The sequence below is a fragment of the Natrix helvetica genome, assembly GCF_964273705.1.
Source record: "Natrix helvetica genome assembly, chromosome: 2".
Lineage (NCBI taxonomy): Eukaryota > Metazoa > Chordata > Lepidosauria > Squamata > Natricidae > Natrix > Natrix helvetica.
The window spans coordinates 214,903,633-214,921,584 of NC_138552.1; the positions used below are offsets into that span (position 1 = coordinate 214,903,633).

Here is a 17,952-nt window from a genome sequence, read left to right on the forward strand (position 1 = left end):
TACTGAGTACTAACAACTCTGTCCAAAAACTATCAATATCTGTGAAAAAGACCACATGGTACTTATGAGACATGAATTCAAGCCAACCTGGTAAGTTTTTCATCACCTCTCGCAAAGATGTGGAGAAGGCAATAACATCTGAGCTAAAAGAATATCAGAGAGAGAATCTTTAACATATGGATATGCTGGCATGTTTAAGAGCAGAGAGTCAATGAAGCACATTCAGTCCTTTTCATTCATGAAAATGTGAATTAGAGTATCAGCTTGTACAAAATGGAATTTATTTGAAATATGTTTACTGGAAAATACAAAGGTGCTCTGGGAGACTTGAGCAATACCATCAGAACAACAGAACAATTAAACATATGAAAGTGTTCACAATTAGTAAGAACGAATGTGTATCAAAATGTCATATTTAGAGAATTACAATGAAAGAGTGGCATGAGAAGGACACAGTACATATGCAGTCATAAATAACGTTGATCAAAGTATTCATAGCATGTTTTCACAGGACCAAATAGTTAGCATTTTTCATGGTTGAAGGAATTTTTGCCAGTGTAGTTTGTCCAATATTTGCTTATTTGCTTGGGTTCCTAAAAAATATTAAAAAGATTTTAGTACATCAACAGATATTTCCTCTATTTAAACAACTTAACAGCAAATACATCAGAATATACATAAATAGTATTGCCAGCAATTTAATAAGGCAGTTATCCAATAAAATAAATAAATCAAGATTAATATAATGAACCCCTATTCTTGATATATCCATGCAGACCTCTGGTGATTGCTGCCTTGTTTTCTTTTTTTAAAACATATAAATGTTTTTATTGCACTTTTTCCCCCATACATGTCTCTATCACATGATTAACGGATCTGTGACATTATCCATAAAACTAGAATAAATATTCAATAAATTATATACATTCTATTTCCAAACTTTCTGAGCCTATGTATGCTGCCTTGTTTTCAAGGTGCTTGCCGATCAATCCTTTTGTGAAGGATTTAAAATCTTTCCAGATATCAATATCAGACTGATTGGGTTTTATAGTTTTATTTAATTGTTTAAGAGACATCCATTATGGCTGCTTTGTTTATTCCTTTGTGCTCTAGAGTAGTAATCTTTACCTTTTTTATTTCCAATCCCTCTCTTAATTCACCACCGTTCTTGAACTCATTATCTGCCTTTCTATAATGTTTTATTCTTTTGTAATATTATTATTTCTCTTTCATACCTCCTCTATTGACTGAATGGAGAAGAATGCTGATTGGGTTAATGTAGAAGCAGAGGGATTTTCCCAGCATCTTGGCTCCTTATCTAGCTAGCTATGGGCAGAGAGCAGACAGCGAATATTTACTTATTCATTATTGCTACATTTATCTCTTGCCTTTACCCCAAGGGCAAAATAGCATTTCCTCCTCTAATTTTTTCCCCCAACAGTAATTGGTTGGGGCTGAGCTTGAGCTGAGAGAGAGTAAGTCACCGGGTTTCTAGGAATGAAGCGGAAGTTGTAAGTGGATTTCTCCATTTGCAGTCCAACCTCTTAACCATTATACAACTCTGAGCTCTAACACAGATGTTAGCTCAGCTGCCAGTGGATGATGTTTATTTATTTACCATCAAGTATTATGTCCCCTACTCAAATGCCTGTAGACAGCAGGTACACCTGAAGATATTTTCTTTGATATCTATCAATCCCATTGCTCCTATTATTCTTAGTAAAATAATTTTAAAATGGAATCAAATTTAAAATATTGCCTTTGGGCATTATTTAAAAAAATATTTTAAGGAAGATGGCTGGCTATCACCGACTATCAGTTTGAAAATGTATCTACTTGTCAGGAACAACCCCCCCCCCCTAAGATGCGGTGATAGGAAGCATTTAAGAATAATACTAAAGCAGGAAGCCACTTTCCTGTTTCCTACCATCTAAATGGGTATTATTTGATTAACTTGCCAAGTCCTGGAGTAACTACCGTGTTTCTCTGAAAATAAGACAGGGTCTTATTTTCTTTTGACCCCCAAAATAAGCACTTGGCCTTATTTTTGGGGAGGTCTTATTATTTTTGAGGTACAGGAGGCAGCGAGCGTGGTCACCTCATGGCTGCGGCTGTGTTGCAATATTTTGGGGGATGGCTTATTTTAGCGCATGCACTCAAAAGCCCAATTGGGTTTATTATCCGGGGAGGTCTTATTTTCAGGGAAGCAGGGTATTTATGAGAAGATCCAGTTCAGATACTCCTCGACTTACAACCAGAATTGAACCAAATTTTCTGTTGCTAAGTGAGACATTTGTTAAGTGAATTTTGCCCCATTTTATGACCTTTCTTGCCAGGACTGTAAAGTGAATCACTGCAGTTGATAAGTTTGCAACATGGTTGTAAAATGAATCTGGCTTCCCCATTGATTTTGTTTGCAAGAAGGTTGCAAAAGGGATCACATGACCTTGGGAAACAGCAACAGTGATAAGTATGAGCCAGTTGCCAAGCACCTGAATTTTGATCACATGATCATGGAGATGCTACAAGGATTGTAAGTGTGAAGAGTCGTCATGTTCGCTTTTTTCAGTGCCGCTGTAACTTTGAACGGTCACTAAATGAACTGCTGTAACTCGAGGACTACTTGTATATGCTTTCAAAATATCCATGTGGCCACCAGTCTAGAAAAGATGTCTCACTGGGAGCACTTAGGTACCGTTGGTAAGCCTGTGAATTATTATTAAATAATGAAAAACAGAAAAATAAATTTAAAAAGAAAAGAAAACCTACTATTACAGGATGGTAAAGGGCTACATCTTCCAGAAATAAAGGCACAGCAATAGTGCCCTTCTCACCAACAGCAGATGATTTCTCATCTTCAATCCTGTTGGGCAAAATAAAACTGGAAACCAATAGCTGTATTAGCAATTATATCTTCGGTTATCATCCATTTATCATGGCGTCATGGTATAAAGTAGTTGATAGAAGCACGGAGACTTTGTGTTCTAGGCATCCTGTTTTTACATAATAGGCGGCCCTCAATTCATGAACACAACTAAGACCAGAATTTCTATCACTATGTCTTATGGTCATACAGTGTGATGTCACATGACTGCATCACTTAGCAATGGCAATCTTGGCACACCCTGCTGTCATGGTTTAAAAAATTCCACCAGTCGTTTGCTGAGGAGGACCCACCCCAACTGAAGCCATTCTCGGCTTGGTTCCTTCTCCAACTCCCCGCAATAACCTATCTCCTTCCTACCTCTGCCCTTTGGGCCATTCTGCAGCTTTCCCTGCAGGATGGTGAGCAGTCTCTGAACCACACAAACTTAGCGCCGCTTGCCATGTTGTGGACTCAGAGGGGCATGTTGGCGTGCCACAGTTCTGAATCCCAAGCCCCAGTACAAAGCCACAGCCAATCCTGGAAGCCTCAGCCACCTTAACAACATGACAAAAAGCCATAGGGCCCCAGGAAGCCCCTGCAGAGCACTGCAGAGCTGTAGCATCCTGAGAAACCTCAGCTATCCTAACCCAGAGTCACCTTTGCCATCCTGGACATTGAGGCCCTTTATGTTCTGCACTCTACAGTAGTGGTAAGATTCAAAATATTTACTACCAGTTCTGTGGGCGTGGCTTGGCTTGGTGGGCCTGGCAGGAGAAGAATACTGTAAAATCTCCATTACCTCCCCACTCCAGGGGAAGGATACTGTAAAATCTTCGTTCCCTCCCAACTCCAGGAGAAGGTTACTGAAAATCCCTATTTTCTCCCAATCAGTTGGGGACTTGGGAGGCAGAGAATAGATGGGGGCGGGGCCAGTCAGAGGTGGTATTTACCGGTTCTCCGAACTACTCAAAATTTCTGCTACCGGTTCTCCAGAACTGGTCAGAACCTACTGAATACCACTTCTGCTCTACAGCCCCAGCTGACTTTCACCATCTTCTTGCTCCCACTCCTGATGAGGTGTACCTCCCCCTGCTCTTTGCAAGAAAGCTATTGATCACGTGAGGCCATCTTTCCCAGGTCTTATGAGGAAGCTGTCATGGATGGCCTAGGGAAGAAAGCCTTGTCTGACCAGCAGTTGCTTCATGAAGGGCCACAGCAGACTTGTTTGATCAGCATCAGGAGCAAGAAGAAGGGAAAGGTCAGGTGGGCAACAGTAGTAATGGAGTGTAGGGGACCAAAATGGCATAGACAGGAGGAAAATAGGCAGGTAGGGGAAATTGTAGCACTCCTACAGTCATAGGTGAAGGTGGACTGCCAAGTACCTAAATTTTGATCACCTGTAACTTCAAACAGTTGCCTAATAAATGGTCATGTCGAAGACTACCTCTGACTTGCTTATACATTCAAAAAGCTAAAGTTAATTGTTGAATAGGCAGAAAGATCAGACGGACGCCGGGAGGCGAATTCTAAAGACTTTATTGAATAACTTGCTATGTACAGCATACAGGAGAGAAGCGGGAGCTGTCCCTGCTTGACAGCTATTTATATGGAGCTGTCAAGCAGGGAGGCCAATCAGGAAGCAGGGATTGCCCGTGTTTAGCCAAGCCGCGCCTTAACCAATCAGACGTGGCTTGGCTGTTGCCGGCAGACACAGGGGAAACTCCTGACGTCACTGCCAGGATTCTACACCTCTTCCCCCCCAGCGAGGGCGCATGCGTGGATGTGGCACATGCGTAATCGCGAAGATACGCTGGGCGATGCCGGACCCGCCCAGAATGCCGCAGAATAGAGTCAGTCGTCGTCGTCGGAGGAGGTGCCCGAGATAACTCCTCCCGCAAGGGAGTGGAGCTCCAGGCGCCATCTTTGGGGCCTACTTCCAGCGAAGAATCCTGCGTAATTGGTAAGCAGGGCCGAGGGGGCGCGGCCGAAGGCGGGCTTGAGTGCGGTAACTGGGACAAGGTTTCCGGGTAGGATTGGCCTGAATTTGGGAAGGCCAAAGGCAGATGTAACCCAGGAGGAACCCGCCCAAAAGGGCAGGGCTCCCCAAATGGGGACGGCCGGCAGGCGGCGTCCGGAACAACGAGCTCCCTGGGCAACTGGGGGTAGCCGAACAGCCACGGTGGCAGGGCACCATGTGGTGATGAGTTGGAGGCCGGTTGCGAGACGCTGGTGGTCGACCTCGCGGGGTTGTCGTGGACCTCCGACAACATGCGGCACCTCAGTTGGTCCACATGGCGCCGCCATTCAGACCCGTCTGGAAGGTGGACCCTGTAGGAACAGGGACCGGTTACGGAGGTGACGGTGGCAGGCACCCACCTTGCATCCCCCGAAAATGCCCTTGCCCAAACCGTATCCCCCACCGAGAAGCTACGGGGAGGGGGCCCCAGGTTGCCAGGCTGTTCCTTGGAATAGAGTGGGTGCAGCCTATCCAAGGTGGTCCGCAGGCGCCGGCCCATCAGCAGCTCGGCTGGAGACTTTCCGGACAGGGGGCAAGGTGTGGAGTGCTGTACCAACAGGTAAGCAGCCACCCTTGTGGGCCAGTCGCCACCCTCCATCCTGCCGAGGGCCTCCTTGGCCGAGCGGACAGCCCGTTCCGCCCGACCATTGCTGGCAGGGTGGTAGGGGGCGACGGGGGCATGGCGGATGCCCTGGGAGGCCAGGAACCCCTGGAACGCGGTGGACGCAAACTACGGGCCATTGTCAGACACGATGACATCAGGCAAGCCATGGGTGGCAAACAGCCGTGTCAACGCTCTGACAGTAGACTCAGCTGTGGTGGAAGTCATGAGAATGAGCTCCACCCAGCGTGAGTATGCGTCCACCACGACCAGGAACACCTGGCCTCGGAAGGGGCCCGCAAAATCCAGGTGCAGGCGTGACCACGGTCCCCGGGGAAGTTCCCATTCCCTGGGCGCAGCTGCCGGTGGCGCCGGCCGGGAAAGTTGGCAGGGGGAGCACCTGGCCACCCAGGATGCAATTTCATCGTCCACATGAGGCCACCAGACATAGCTGCGAGCCAGTGCTTTCATTCGCGCTATGCCTGGGTGGTCCTTGTGGAGGCGAGGTAGCACCTGATGGCGCAGGCTGGGTGGAATGACCACCCTGTCACCCCACAGGAGGCACCCACTGTGGAGAGACAGCTCCAACTGCCGGGCCTTGAAGGGGCGGAGGTCTTCGGACACCGGCCCATCTGGCCAACCCCGTAGGACCCACGTCATCACCTGGGAAAGGATGGGGTCAGCCCTGGAAAGGGCAGCCACTTCACTCGAGGAGAGTGGAAGGGCTAGATCAGTGATGGCCAGAACGGACAGGCAAGGCACTGTCTGAGGGTCAGTGACAGGGAGAGGACAACGGCTGAGGGCATCAGCGTGCCCAATATGCTTCCCTGGGCGGTACTGGAGAGAGTAGCTGTAGGCAGCTAAGAACTCCGTCCACCGGGTCATCCGGGGAGAGAGGATGGGAGGGGTCGGCCTGTCACCGGCCAGAAGCCCAAGGAGTGGCTTGTGGTCGGTAAACAGTGTAAAGTGCCGCCCATAGAGGTAGTCGTGGAATTTTTAAATTCCAGACACTGCAGCCAGAGCCTCCTTGTCGATGTGGCTGTAATTCCTCTCGGCCGGAGAAAGTGTCCGGGAGTAAAAAGCGATGGGGGCCTCCGAGCCATTGGGCAGGACATGGCTCAGGACCGTCCCCAAACCCACAGGGGAGGCGTCACAAGCTAGAGTCAGAGGCAGCCTGTCACTATATTGGACTAGGACTGCCTCTGACGTCAGCATGTCTTTGACAGCCGCGAACGCATGTGCTTCGCGGCTGCCCCAGCGCCAGGCCATAGATCGGTCGAGCAACCGATGCAGCGGCTCGGCTAGTGATGCCTTATGCGGGAGAAAAGGCACGTAAAAGTTAAGCAAGCCTAGGAACGCCTGCAGCTCCACTTTGGAGGCAGGCGTGGGGGCGTTCCGAATGGCTGCTACTTTCGATGGGGTAGGGTGGATGCCCTGGGCGTCAATAGTGAACCCCAGGAAATCCACTCTAGGCACAGCAAACAAGCATTTGCTGCGCTTGAGTTTTAAACCCGCACCCCTGAAACGATCGAGGACCTTCTGTAGTATTTCGATGAGTCCCGACCGGCTGCTAGCAGCGATCAGGACATCATCGAAATACGGAACCACGCCGGGGAGCCCGTGGAGCAAACGCTCCATTAGGCTCTGGAAGATCCCCGGGGCAACGGAAACGCCAAATTGGAGGCGATGGCAGCGGAAAGCCCCACGGTGGGTGACGATGGTTTGCGCAGCCGCCGCATCGTCATCCACCGTGGGGCTGCTGGTAGGCCTGCACCATATCCAGTTTTGCAAAAATGCAGCCCTGCCCCAAGGAATGGAGCAGGTGCTGCACTACATGAACTGGATAGGGGTTCGCCTGGAGGGCAAGGTTGATGGTCGACTTAAAATCCGCGCAGAGGCGTATGGAGCCGTCCGCCTTGACAGGGACCACAATTGGGGTCTCCCATCTGGAATAGTCGACCGGCTCCAACACCCCTTGCGCAATGAGTTTATCAAGTTCGGCATCCACCTTGGCCCTCAAGGCGAAAGGCACCCTACGGGCCTTCAGCCTAATCGGGGCAACCTGGGGGTCTAGGTTGAGGGAGATGGGGGTTCCCTTGTAGGTCCCTAGCTGTCCATCAAAGACGTCAGCGTACTGTGCTAAGACGTCCGCCATGTCAGGAGGCGTGGCCACTACCTGTCGCACCCCGTGCACAGAAAGGCCGAGAGCGGGGAACCAATCAAGGCCAAGGAGAGCCGGCAATGGTTTCTCCACCACCAGCAGGGGCAGGCAACCAGCGAATTCCACATATTCCACCCTTACAGAGTAACAGCCCAGGGTGGGAATTAGAGTCCCCTGGTAGTCTCTTAGTGAAGCGTCCGGGGTGGAAAGCTGTGCCTTTGAGATGCCTGGGCAGAGGCAAGAGAACTCTGCCCAGGAGAGGAGGGATCGGGATGAGCCCGAGTCGACCTCCATAGTGCAGGGGGAGCCCTCAATCAGCAGGGAAGCTTTGATGCGGCCCGCACCGGCGGACGCATGGAAGGCCAACTCTGCAGGGGTGGACAGTCGGTCGGATTCCATGGAGAAACAGCCATCGCGTGATCTCTGCTGCCGTCGATTCTGCTGGGCTGCTGGTCCCACCCACATGGTGGGTGAGGCATGGTGGCTGAGGGCAGTCGTCAGCACGCTGGGGTTGCGGCAGGGTTGCCCGGCAGACTTGCGCAAGGTGCCCCTTTTTGAGGCAGCGGCGGCAGATGGCGGCTTTGAAAGGGCAAGCGGTGCGGTCGTGGTTGCCACCGCAGCCCAAACAAACGGCAGAGCCCTGACGGGGTCGTTGAGGCGTTCGCCGTCTTGCAGCCTGGGCGAGGTGGGCTACCATGCTCCCCTCTTCTAAGTCATCCGGCAAGGGCACCAGCTCGTCCACCAGGCAGGTGCGGCCAGGAGGCGGAGGTAGCTAGAACATCTCAGCCATGGATTCGTCCGAGAGTTCGGCTGCCCTGGCTTCCGCGATTGCTTCCTGGAAGGTGACATCGGCGCGGGCCAGCAAGCGTCGCCTGAGGCGAAGGTCCTTCACTCCGCACACTAACTGCTCTACCAATGCCGAGTCAATGTTGGAAAACTCGCTTTGCATGGCAGAGGTGCGGAGTGACTGGAGGAACTGGCTGACCGTCTCCTCCGGCTTCTGGACACAGCGCCTGAAGGCGTAGCGCCTGGCAATCCAGGAAGGTGTCGAGGCGTAATGGTGTTGGAGCTTTCTGGTGAGCGTCTCCCAGTCAAGCGAATGGACCAGCTGGGGAGCTGCCAGAGCTCGGGCAGCACCGAACATTGAAGGGCCGCAGCAGCTGAGGAAGAAGCTGCACTTCTCATCGGCCGGAATGTTCCTGTTGCCGTTCGCAATGAGGAAACATTCAAATCTTTCTAGGAATGCTTCCCAAGTCTCCCCGGCAGTCCCGAACGGTGTGAACGGTGGCATGGATGCCATTCCAGCGCCTCATAGATGGCTGATCTAGCCCTTCCACTCTCCTCGAGTGAAGTGGCTGCCCTTTCCAGGGCTGATCCCATCCTCGTCGCCAGTGTTGAATAGGCAGAAAGATCAGACGGATGCCGTGAGGCGAATTCTAAAGAATTTATTGAATAACTTGCTATGTACAGCATACAGGAGAGAAGCGGGAACTGTCCCTGCTTGACAGCTATTTATATGGAGCTGTCAAGCAGGGAGGCCAATCAGGAAGCAGGGATTGCCCGCGTTTAGCCAAGCCGCGTCTTAACCAATCAGACGCGGCTTGGCTGTTGCCGGCAGACACGGGAAACTCCTGACGTCACTGCCAGGATTCTACATTAATCAGCATACAGTAAATACATATTGGAGCAAACTTTAGAATTTCCATCCCCAAGTAAATGAGAACTATTAGTGCCCCTTCACCGTTTAGTCATGCCAGCCACATGACCACGGAGATGTCTTTGGACAGCGCTGTCTCTTCGGCTTTGAAACAGAGATGAGCATTCCCCCCAGAGGTGGCATTCAGCGGGTTCTGACCAGTTCTGGAGAACCGGTAGTGAAAATTTTGAGTAGTTCAGAGAACGGGTAAATTCCACCTCTGTCTATTCTCTGCCTCCCGAGTCCCAGCTGATCGGGAGGAAATGGCGATTTTGCTGTAACTTTCCCCTAGAGTGGGGGGGGGGGGAATGGAGATTTTACAGTATCCTTCCTCTGCTATGCCCACCAAGCCATGCCCACAGAACCGGTAGTAAAAAATATTGAATCCCACCACTGCACTGCCCCCTAGAGTCGGGAATGACTAGTATATATATGTGAAGGAAACTTTTACCTTTTTCCTACTCATAATGTTGATTACTCAAACCATTTCTAATTTAGAAATTAGGGTAGGTAATTTTGTTCAGCTTCATAAACAAATCACTACTATATGAAATCTTGCATCTTCATCGTCAATGATTCTCTAAAAACAGTAGATGGGTATTTTTTGCATTGAGCTTTACAAATACTATAAAACAATTATTGAATTTTGCCCCTCCCAAATTTTATACCATAGAGTAGGAAGCATATCCACTGGGTCCATTAACAGGATATAGCCAATCAGCAGCCTTAAAAACAAAAACTTACCTATCAACATGTTTCTCTTGCTTCAACAACATTTTCTTTTCTTTTGGAATTCTGAGCACTTGGGGAGAGTCTTTCTGATGCATTTCTTGCTGCTTTGCATCAATTAAACATGGAACTGTGTTTTCTTCTATTACCATCTTATTACATTTAAGTCGGGAATGTTCATGACCATTCGGAAACAAATACTCCATCTTGAAATCACAAAAACAAAGGGTTTCCCCCCACAAAAAAAAGTCATTTGAAACAATTTCACCCTATTAAATATGAACTTGACCATTTCATATAGTTACTGTTTAGTAAGTTTGATGTGAATTTAAATTTATGTTGTAGCAATTTTATTGGAAATATCTGTGTTTTGATATTCTTTTTGTCAATGGATTTGTGCAATGATCAAAAGTATATGAATGCTACATTTTTATTTCCAGTTTTCATTTTTTATTGCTGTACTGTATATCCATAGTAAGGTGCAAACATGAAAAAGTATCCTATACAAAGATCAGATAAAGTAGCTTTGAAAACTTTTAAAACAATATATAAATCATACTAATCATATTGCTGTTAGAAATGTTATGTTTGCAGAAAAAGTGAATTTTTAGGGAGGCTTCTATGTCTGTCCAGTTTATTTATCTATAACTGTCCAATACTATGTTACAGGTTTCTTTCTAGGCATTTTTCAAAACTCACATACTTCAAGTCATAAATTTTACCCTTTACCAAACTTTCAAAATATTATTGGCACTGAAGTATAGACTATAACCGCCCACTATCCTGGAATAATTGATCACATTGTCATGATTGGAAAACATACAGATAACTTTAAATTAAAATATACTGACTTCCAAAAAGCATGGCCAAAGACAGAAAATTGTGAAGACCATCTAGTGGGAGCTTTAGTCTGATGTCTTCATCAGAAATGAGCATTCTTACTTTTCTCTTAGCATATAATTGGCTGACAGATGAGCTTTTGAATATTCAAAACCAAATTCTGAATATAAAATATCTCCATTAATACACTGTCATTTTATGGGAATGATTTTTTGTTATATTTGTTATATTTCATTTAACATCAAAGACAAGAACAAAAATCATTGGGAAGCTTGTATATTAATGATAATCTACAACATGGCTACAGGAAACATGTCAATGTAAAACTTAACACTGAGAGAACAAGATTGATACTAACCAGATCATGGACACTTTGCCCTTTCCTGACATCTGAAAACTGACCATTTTGCTTTAGGAGCCTGTTCCAACAGTAACAAAAAAACAAAACAAATTAAGAATAGAAACAGCAGGGGTGTCAAACTGGATTTCTTTGAGGGCTGGATCAGCATTGTAGTTCTCCATTGACTTACTTAACAGAGTCTTTACAACTCTTGCACCACCCTGCTAGCCAAAACAGGGTCTGGGGGGCCACCTACATCCCCTGCACCCCATTTTTGATCTGGACATCCTCCTGAAGCACTCTGCTGGCTGAAACGAGGTGTGGGGTGCTGCACACAGCCCCCCCTCGTGCCCCCCTTTTTCTGGCAGAGTGCTGCAGGAGACCATCCAGGCTGAAAACGGGGCACAGGTGGGCTGCACGCAGACCTCTGTGCCCCATTTTGGCTGTCAGAGGCACCACGGGCCAGTCCTTTGCTATTTCCAGTCTAGCTCCATGGGCCAGGTTTAAGCACCTTGAGTTTGACACCCCTGCCATAAAGTACAAGACACTTCCTAATTTGCTTCAGTAGCAATTCTTCCAGGAAAATAAGGACACCAAAGATTGCTTTCAGTACATTTGAAACTGGCCAAGAATCTCAGTGTCATCTGTACAATGTACTTCCATACATTTTAAAAAAATAATTATTTGGCATCATCTTTTATATTAAAGAATCCTGAAAATATAATTAATGCAATGCAAAAAAAGATTTAAAATTTCATTTCACCCTTTTTAAAAGAAATCTGATAATGTTCTTGATAAGCCAAAGGGGGGAAACGTCACCTAAAACTTATGTATTACAAATGAAACAAATCAGAAGAATTATTGATTCTAGCACTGTTACAAAGCTGTTTATAACTATTTTCATCTGCTCTTATGTTAAGACATTACTCACTTTCTCCAGTGTGAAATGTTTTCTTATCTGGAAAGGATGTTTCAAATTGCCCCTTTCAATTCTCGCAGACGCAGACATAATATTAAATATAGCTGGTATAGTTAAATCAATATGTCATGTGTAATTTTTTTCCCTTCAGGTTCATGCAAACAAAACCACACTGTATAAAATGAACCTCTCCATAGGTATACTAATAAATAAATGTAGAATAAGTCAATTTATAATATGCCATATAGAAAATAAGTGTTGAAATAACTTAATGCTACCATTCATGTTTCTATTGATTTCAAAGACCACAGTTCTTTTCTAAGCACGATTTGGGTATGTCAGATACGTTTTTAAAAAACAAAGTTAAATACATTAATACAGTCAAATCTTTACTTTCTCCCATTATCCAAAAGAACAAAATGCATACAAATACCTCCTTTGATAGTCTTGCAATTCAGCTTTCTTAAATTTGTTAGAGCCAACTTATAGACTGCTATATCCTCATTTATCACAGTCACTATTTACTTAACACAATGAGCCCCACATTGTATGGGTATGACAACACATGCTCCTCAGAGGTGGTGTTCAGCAGGTTCTGACCAGTTCTGAAGAACCGGAGTGGAAATTTTGAGTAGTTCAGAGAACCAGTAAGTACCACCTTTGACTGGCCCCGCCCCCATCTATTCTCTGCCTTCCGAGTCCCAACTGATCGGGAGAAATACGGATTTTGCAGTAACCTTTTCCCTGGAGTGGAGAGGGAATGCAGATTTTACAGTATCCTTCCCCTGTCATGCCCACCAAGCCACACCCATCAAGACATGCCGTGCCCACCAAGCCACGCCCACAGAACCAGTGGTACATTTTTTTGAATCCCACTACTAATGCTGCACTTCCTACCTTTGAAAGTGCAAAAATACACTTCAGCAATTGGGTTACAGGGATCAACTTATCTCTGGTTCCAAGGTAGGGCAAAAGTCTGATATTACTTGGCCAACTCTCACTGGGAAACATTTTAGACCAGGGCTAACCAGATGTGGTCCGAATGAATGCAATTAAGATATTTAAGTACTTTGTGTGCCACCTGCTTATGTGCCACCGAGTTATTGACTCTTAGTGATCACATATTTTTTTCCAACATGATCTGTCCACAGGGCAACCCTTCAAGTACTTCCAATGATGCACCCACGGCTATTGTAATTGAGTCTGTCCATCTCATCATCTTATAATCTTTCACTCCAGAAAACTCTTTCAAAGTTCCAGCTATACTGTTAGAAGCATTGCACATTTCTAAAAGTCAGTAAAACAAACCTTTGCATTAAACAGAGGAAAGCGAAACCAGTGTTGCTCTAATAATTATAATGCCACATACCGGTATTATAACTCACCTCTTGGTCAGTGCCGTTTTAATAAGGGAAAAGTAATACAAATGATTCAGACAATGAAGATGCATTTCATGTTTCATTCTTTTATCTGATTCCTTCTGTTAATTAAAAAAAAAAAAGTCAGATTTGCGCTAATCGGCATATTTGTTTTTGGAACCCTGGCTTTATTTTGATGCCATTTATTAGAGAGAAGATAGGGCACTGAGAAGAAACTGACAAAAGAATTTCAAACAATTTATGTCTTCACTTTATTGTTCTGCTGACTGCTCAACCCCCCCCCCCCACTGCACAATTTAGATATTTTTCCAAAATCAACGTGCAGTGCAGAGATTCAAATGAAAGCATCCCAATCCAGCTTCCTGTCAATGAAAGTCCCCGCCTACTCCATTGTTAAACTCACTGTTTGGAAGCTCTTTCTAACATTCCATTACAATCTGTCCTTCTGTAACTTAAAAAGATGGTGCCAGGTTCTGCCCTCTAGAATCAAAGACAGCTTTAACCTTCTTCCAGGTGACATCTTTTCAATTACTAGCTCTCACATTCCTTACCAGCACCAACACATTTCCCAAAGACTACACATTTCTAACTCAATCTGTCTCCACAAGACTAGTCCCCTGATTATTTTCATTGGTTAGTATATATCAGCGATGGCGAACCTTTTTTGGCTCGCGTGCCACAAGCGGGGGGAGCACAGGGGGGTCGTGTGCGGGCGTGCCGCATCCATAATGCAATGCGTGACTCCCCAGTGTGCATGTGCGCACAATGGGCGCGACCCCCCGATTTTTACATGCTTTTTTCAACCTCCCCAGGCTCCAGAGGCTTTATAGGAGCCTGGGGATGGTGAAAAGAGCCTTCCCCCCCCCCCCCGGAGGCCCTCTGGAGGCTTCAGGGACCGTCCGGAGGCTTCCCTGAAGCCTTTGGAATGCTTAAAATGACCCTCCGAGCAAACCAGAAGTGACTTCCAGTTTGCTCGGAGGGTCGTTTTAAGCATTCCGAAGGCTTCAGGGACGGTCCGGAGGCTTCCCTGACACCTTCGGAGCGTTTAAAACGACCTTCCGAGCAAACCGGAAGTGACTTCCGGTTTGCTCAGAGGGTCATTTTGAGCGCTCTGAAGGCTTCAGGGACGGTCCGGAGGCTTCCCTGACGCCTTCGGAACGTTTAAAATGACCCTCTGAGCAAACCAGAAGTCACTTCCGGACAGTCCCTGAAGCCTCGGGAGGGCCTCCGGGGGGCGGGCGGGGTAGGCTCTTTTCGCCCTGCCCAGGCTCCTATAAAGCCTCTGGAGCCTGGGGAGGGTGAAAAAATGGCTTTTAAAAACGGTGAACTCAGCTGGCCAGCGCGCGCATGCGTGCTGGCCAGCTGACAGGGCAGTGCCTCGCGTGCCTTGACAAATGGCTCCACTTGCCACCTGTGGCACGCGTGCCATAGGTTCGCCATCATTGGTATATATGCATATACTAACTATATTCATATATAAATACACACACACGTGTGTGTGTGTGTGTGTGTGTGTGTGTGCTAACCAATAAAATAAGGCTAGTTTATGTGGGTTGTAGTCAGTGGTGGGATTCAGCCAGTTCGCACCACTTCGGGAGAACTGGTTGTTAAGTTTCTTAGCAGTTTGGTGAATGGTGGTTGGAAGAAATCATTAGAGAATCGGTTGTTAAATTATTTGAATCCCACCACTGGTTGCAGTATCTCACATAGTATTCATGAGTTCAGTTGAAACCTTACCTCAATCATAGATTAAGTGGACAACAAGAGGAAGCCAACTTTGACTTCCATGTGCCCTGTGAGAGTAATAAAATATTGACTCTCCTTAAAGTATTGATGTAGTGGATATTCTAAAGTTGTGTTTCAAGTACATGTCTTCCTTCCCCCCCTACTCTTCTTTTCACTATTTTGACATAAAGAAGCTACCCTGACTACCCTGTTTGAAACATATTCAGTGACCTACTAGAAAATTATGGTTTAAATAGTTATTAGTCAAAATAGCAAACATATCCTTATATAATATCTGTTAGGACTATTTCACATTATTATTGATCAGAACCTTTATAAAAAGAGGTATGTTATATATTTCATTAAATAGCAGAGGAAAACAATCCATTTGGTTCCACCACCTTCCAGATTCTGCTCTGTCCTTGCTAATGTTAGTTCCAAATACTTTATTGAATAAAAATGGTCAGACCATCTAACAGAACTTTAAATAAAGAATAATAAATGCCCTTTTGCTATTGTCTCTAACATCACTAATAAACGTAGTGTTAAAAATCTATTCCTTCATACATTATGACTGATTCGTCCAGACTCTAATATTTTCAGTTTTTGGTGCAACAAAACCATATGACCATGATTCCATGACATTAAATACGATGGTGGCATATAAATATGTGGTAGCAAATTTATCTGCTTTTCCAGTTGAAAAAAGGTGAAAAAAGTGTTCATTTGAAAAAAAAAAGCTTTAAAAATCCATGAAACAGATTTCAAAAGAACAGAAAAGGGCAGTCAATGTAAGGCAAGGTTTATAGCCCTAACAGGGAGATAACCAACAACCTCACTCTGCTGTGCATAATTGATTGGGAAGCTTGATTGTACTCTCCTGAAGCCTAAGGCCAGAGAATAAAATGCAAGTGGGAAATGGCATTTTGAATAAAGACAATGTTGACACAAAGCTGGAGCCAGCCTCTCTGTATGATTAAGGATACCTTCCTAAAAGCATCTTTCTCCAAAATTCAGTGACCTTTGGCCTTCTTTACAAGCAGAGCTATATTTTTCTACTTTAGGTAAGAGCTCAGTAGGATCAATTGCTGTATCCTGTTTTCATCAGTCCTGAAAGACCTGGGTTAAAGGTAAGTCTAAGGATGTTTGCAGGACACTATTTTAGGCTGTTCTTAGCAAAGTTTTAATGGTACTATACCCAACTCAAAGATGGCCATCTCTGAAGGAACAGCTAGCTTGAAAAAAGCAGCTAAGTCCCAAGAGCTTCAGATAAGAGTGTGAAACCTACCCCTCCCCTTGACTTTGTAGTTCTCTAATCACCTTAAGTAAAGAAGACTTGTGAATCTCTTTGGCAGGGAGGAGCTGATGGCCCAGTAGCCTACCCTTCTTGTGTAGACGCCTTCCACCCAGCCTTCATTACAAAATTATCATAATAAAGGGCAGTGTTTCCTTTCAGTTCTCAGCTTGATCTTGAAACTTCAGAAATTCTTCTTCATACTGTAAAACTTTGGCTTCTCTCCAGGTGAAGAATAAAAATAAATAACTCCGCCCTCACCTCCGTACACAACACATGCATATATACAAACATAGCCACTTCCATCCCACCGTTGCAATTTGGGGATAGAAGGATTGGGAGGGGGGAGAGGTAGGACAATACAAACCTGGTGAAGAGGAGCTGAAGAACGTACCACCTGCTGGGATTTCAAAGGCTCCCCTTGCTTTTTTCTCACATCAGAAAGCAGGAACTGCAGAGGGGGAGAAGGAGAGGTTTCAAAAATCCCTATAAAATTTCAATCAACCTTAAGACATGTTCCTCTGTAACATATAATAAACAAACCATAAAATGGGTTATTCCCTATACCACATAAATATAGCTGTAGATTTTATCGGCATTTATTGCAGTATAAAAACTAATTGCATGATACAATAATGATCAAAGGCGTAAAAAAAAACACTGCCTGGTGATAAATTATCTGGCCTTCTACTGTATTGCATTTAATAATACTTTTAAGTTTTGCTAACTGTACACTAGACTATTGTCTGGTTTGGGAACTGATGTTACTATACTTCTTTTTGGCCTAAATGAAAATTGGCACTTACAATAAATTATTTGTTGGATATTTACATAGTGAACATTTTATAAATCTAATGTTACTAAGCTTTTTCCTTCTTTGAATATTTTTGTGTTCCAAGATGGAAATATACAGGCCATTGACTTAGAAGGACAAATAAGACATTATATTAATTGGTGTTTTTTATGAATACAGTATTTTAATGCCACCAGTTTAATTTGGAAGAAAAAGGAGATTCAGAGTCCTGATCTAAACTCAGTTTCCTGATTCAGACTATAGCTTTGGATCCCTAGTTACAATTAGCTCTTGAAAACTTGGTTTATAGGACATAACATGTCAATCTAAATCAGCCTTCTCCAATCATGCACCTTCCAGACATATTGGGATGCAGCTCCCAAAATTACCACACAAACCAGAGAGGATCAGTGAATGCAGACATTGCTAAACATTATGCTCCTTTGTAAAGATTCAGATAGTCCTTGGTTAATAATGCTAATTGGGACAGGAATTTCTGTTGCTAAGCAATGTGGTCATAAAATTCAGTCTCATGTGATCACATCACTTAGCCACAGCAATTCTCGCAGCCCCCATTGCTGTCATTAAGTGG

At 45.2% G+C, this 17,952-nt stretch overlaps 1 protein-coding gene across 1 annotated transcript in view; it reads right to left on the minus strand.

The window, feature by feature from the left end:
• Positions 1 to 284: 284 nt before the first annotated feature.
• LOC309387696 (uncharacterized protein) overlaps positions 285 to 17,952 on the minus strand; it is a 65,493-nt gene continuing 47,825 nt past the window's right edge. Inside the window, exons 9-14 of the mRNA XM_081944419.1 lie at positions 16,935 to 17,018; positions 13,555 to 13,649; positions 11,269 to 11,329; positions 10,086 to 10,276; positions 2,770 to 2,863; positions 285 to 593 (exon numbers count right to left, since the gene is read on the minus strand). Of these exons, the coding sequence (XP_081800545.1) occupies positions 522 to 593; positions 2,770 to 2,863; positions 10,086 to 10,276; positions 11,269 to 11,329; positions 13,555 to 13,649; positions 16,935 to 17,018 (597 nt within the window). The 3' untranslated portion in view covers positions 285 to 521. The remainder of the gene's footprint in view (positions 594 to 2,769; positions 2,864 to 10,085; positions 10,277 to 11,268; positions 11,330 to 13,554; positions 13,650 to 16,934; positions 17,019 to 17,952) is intronic.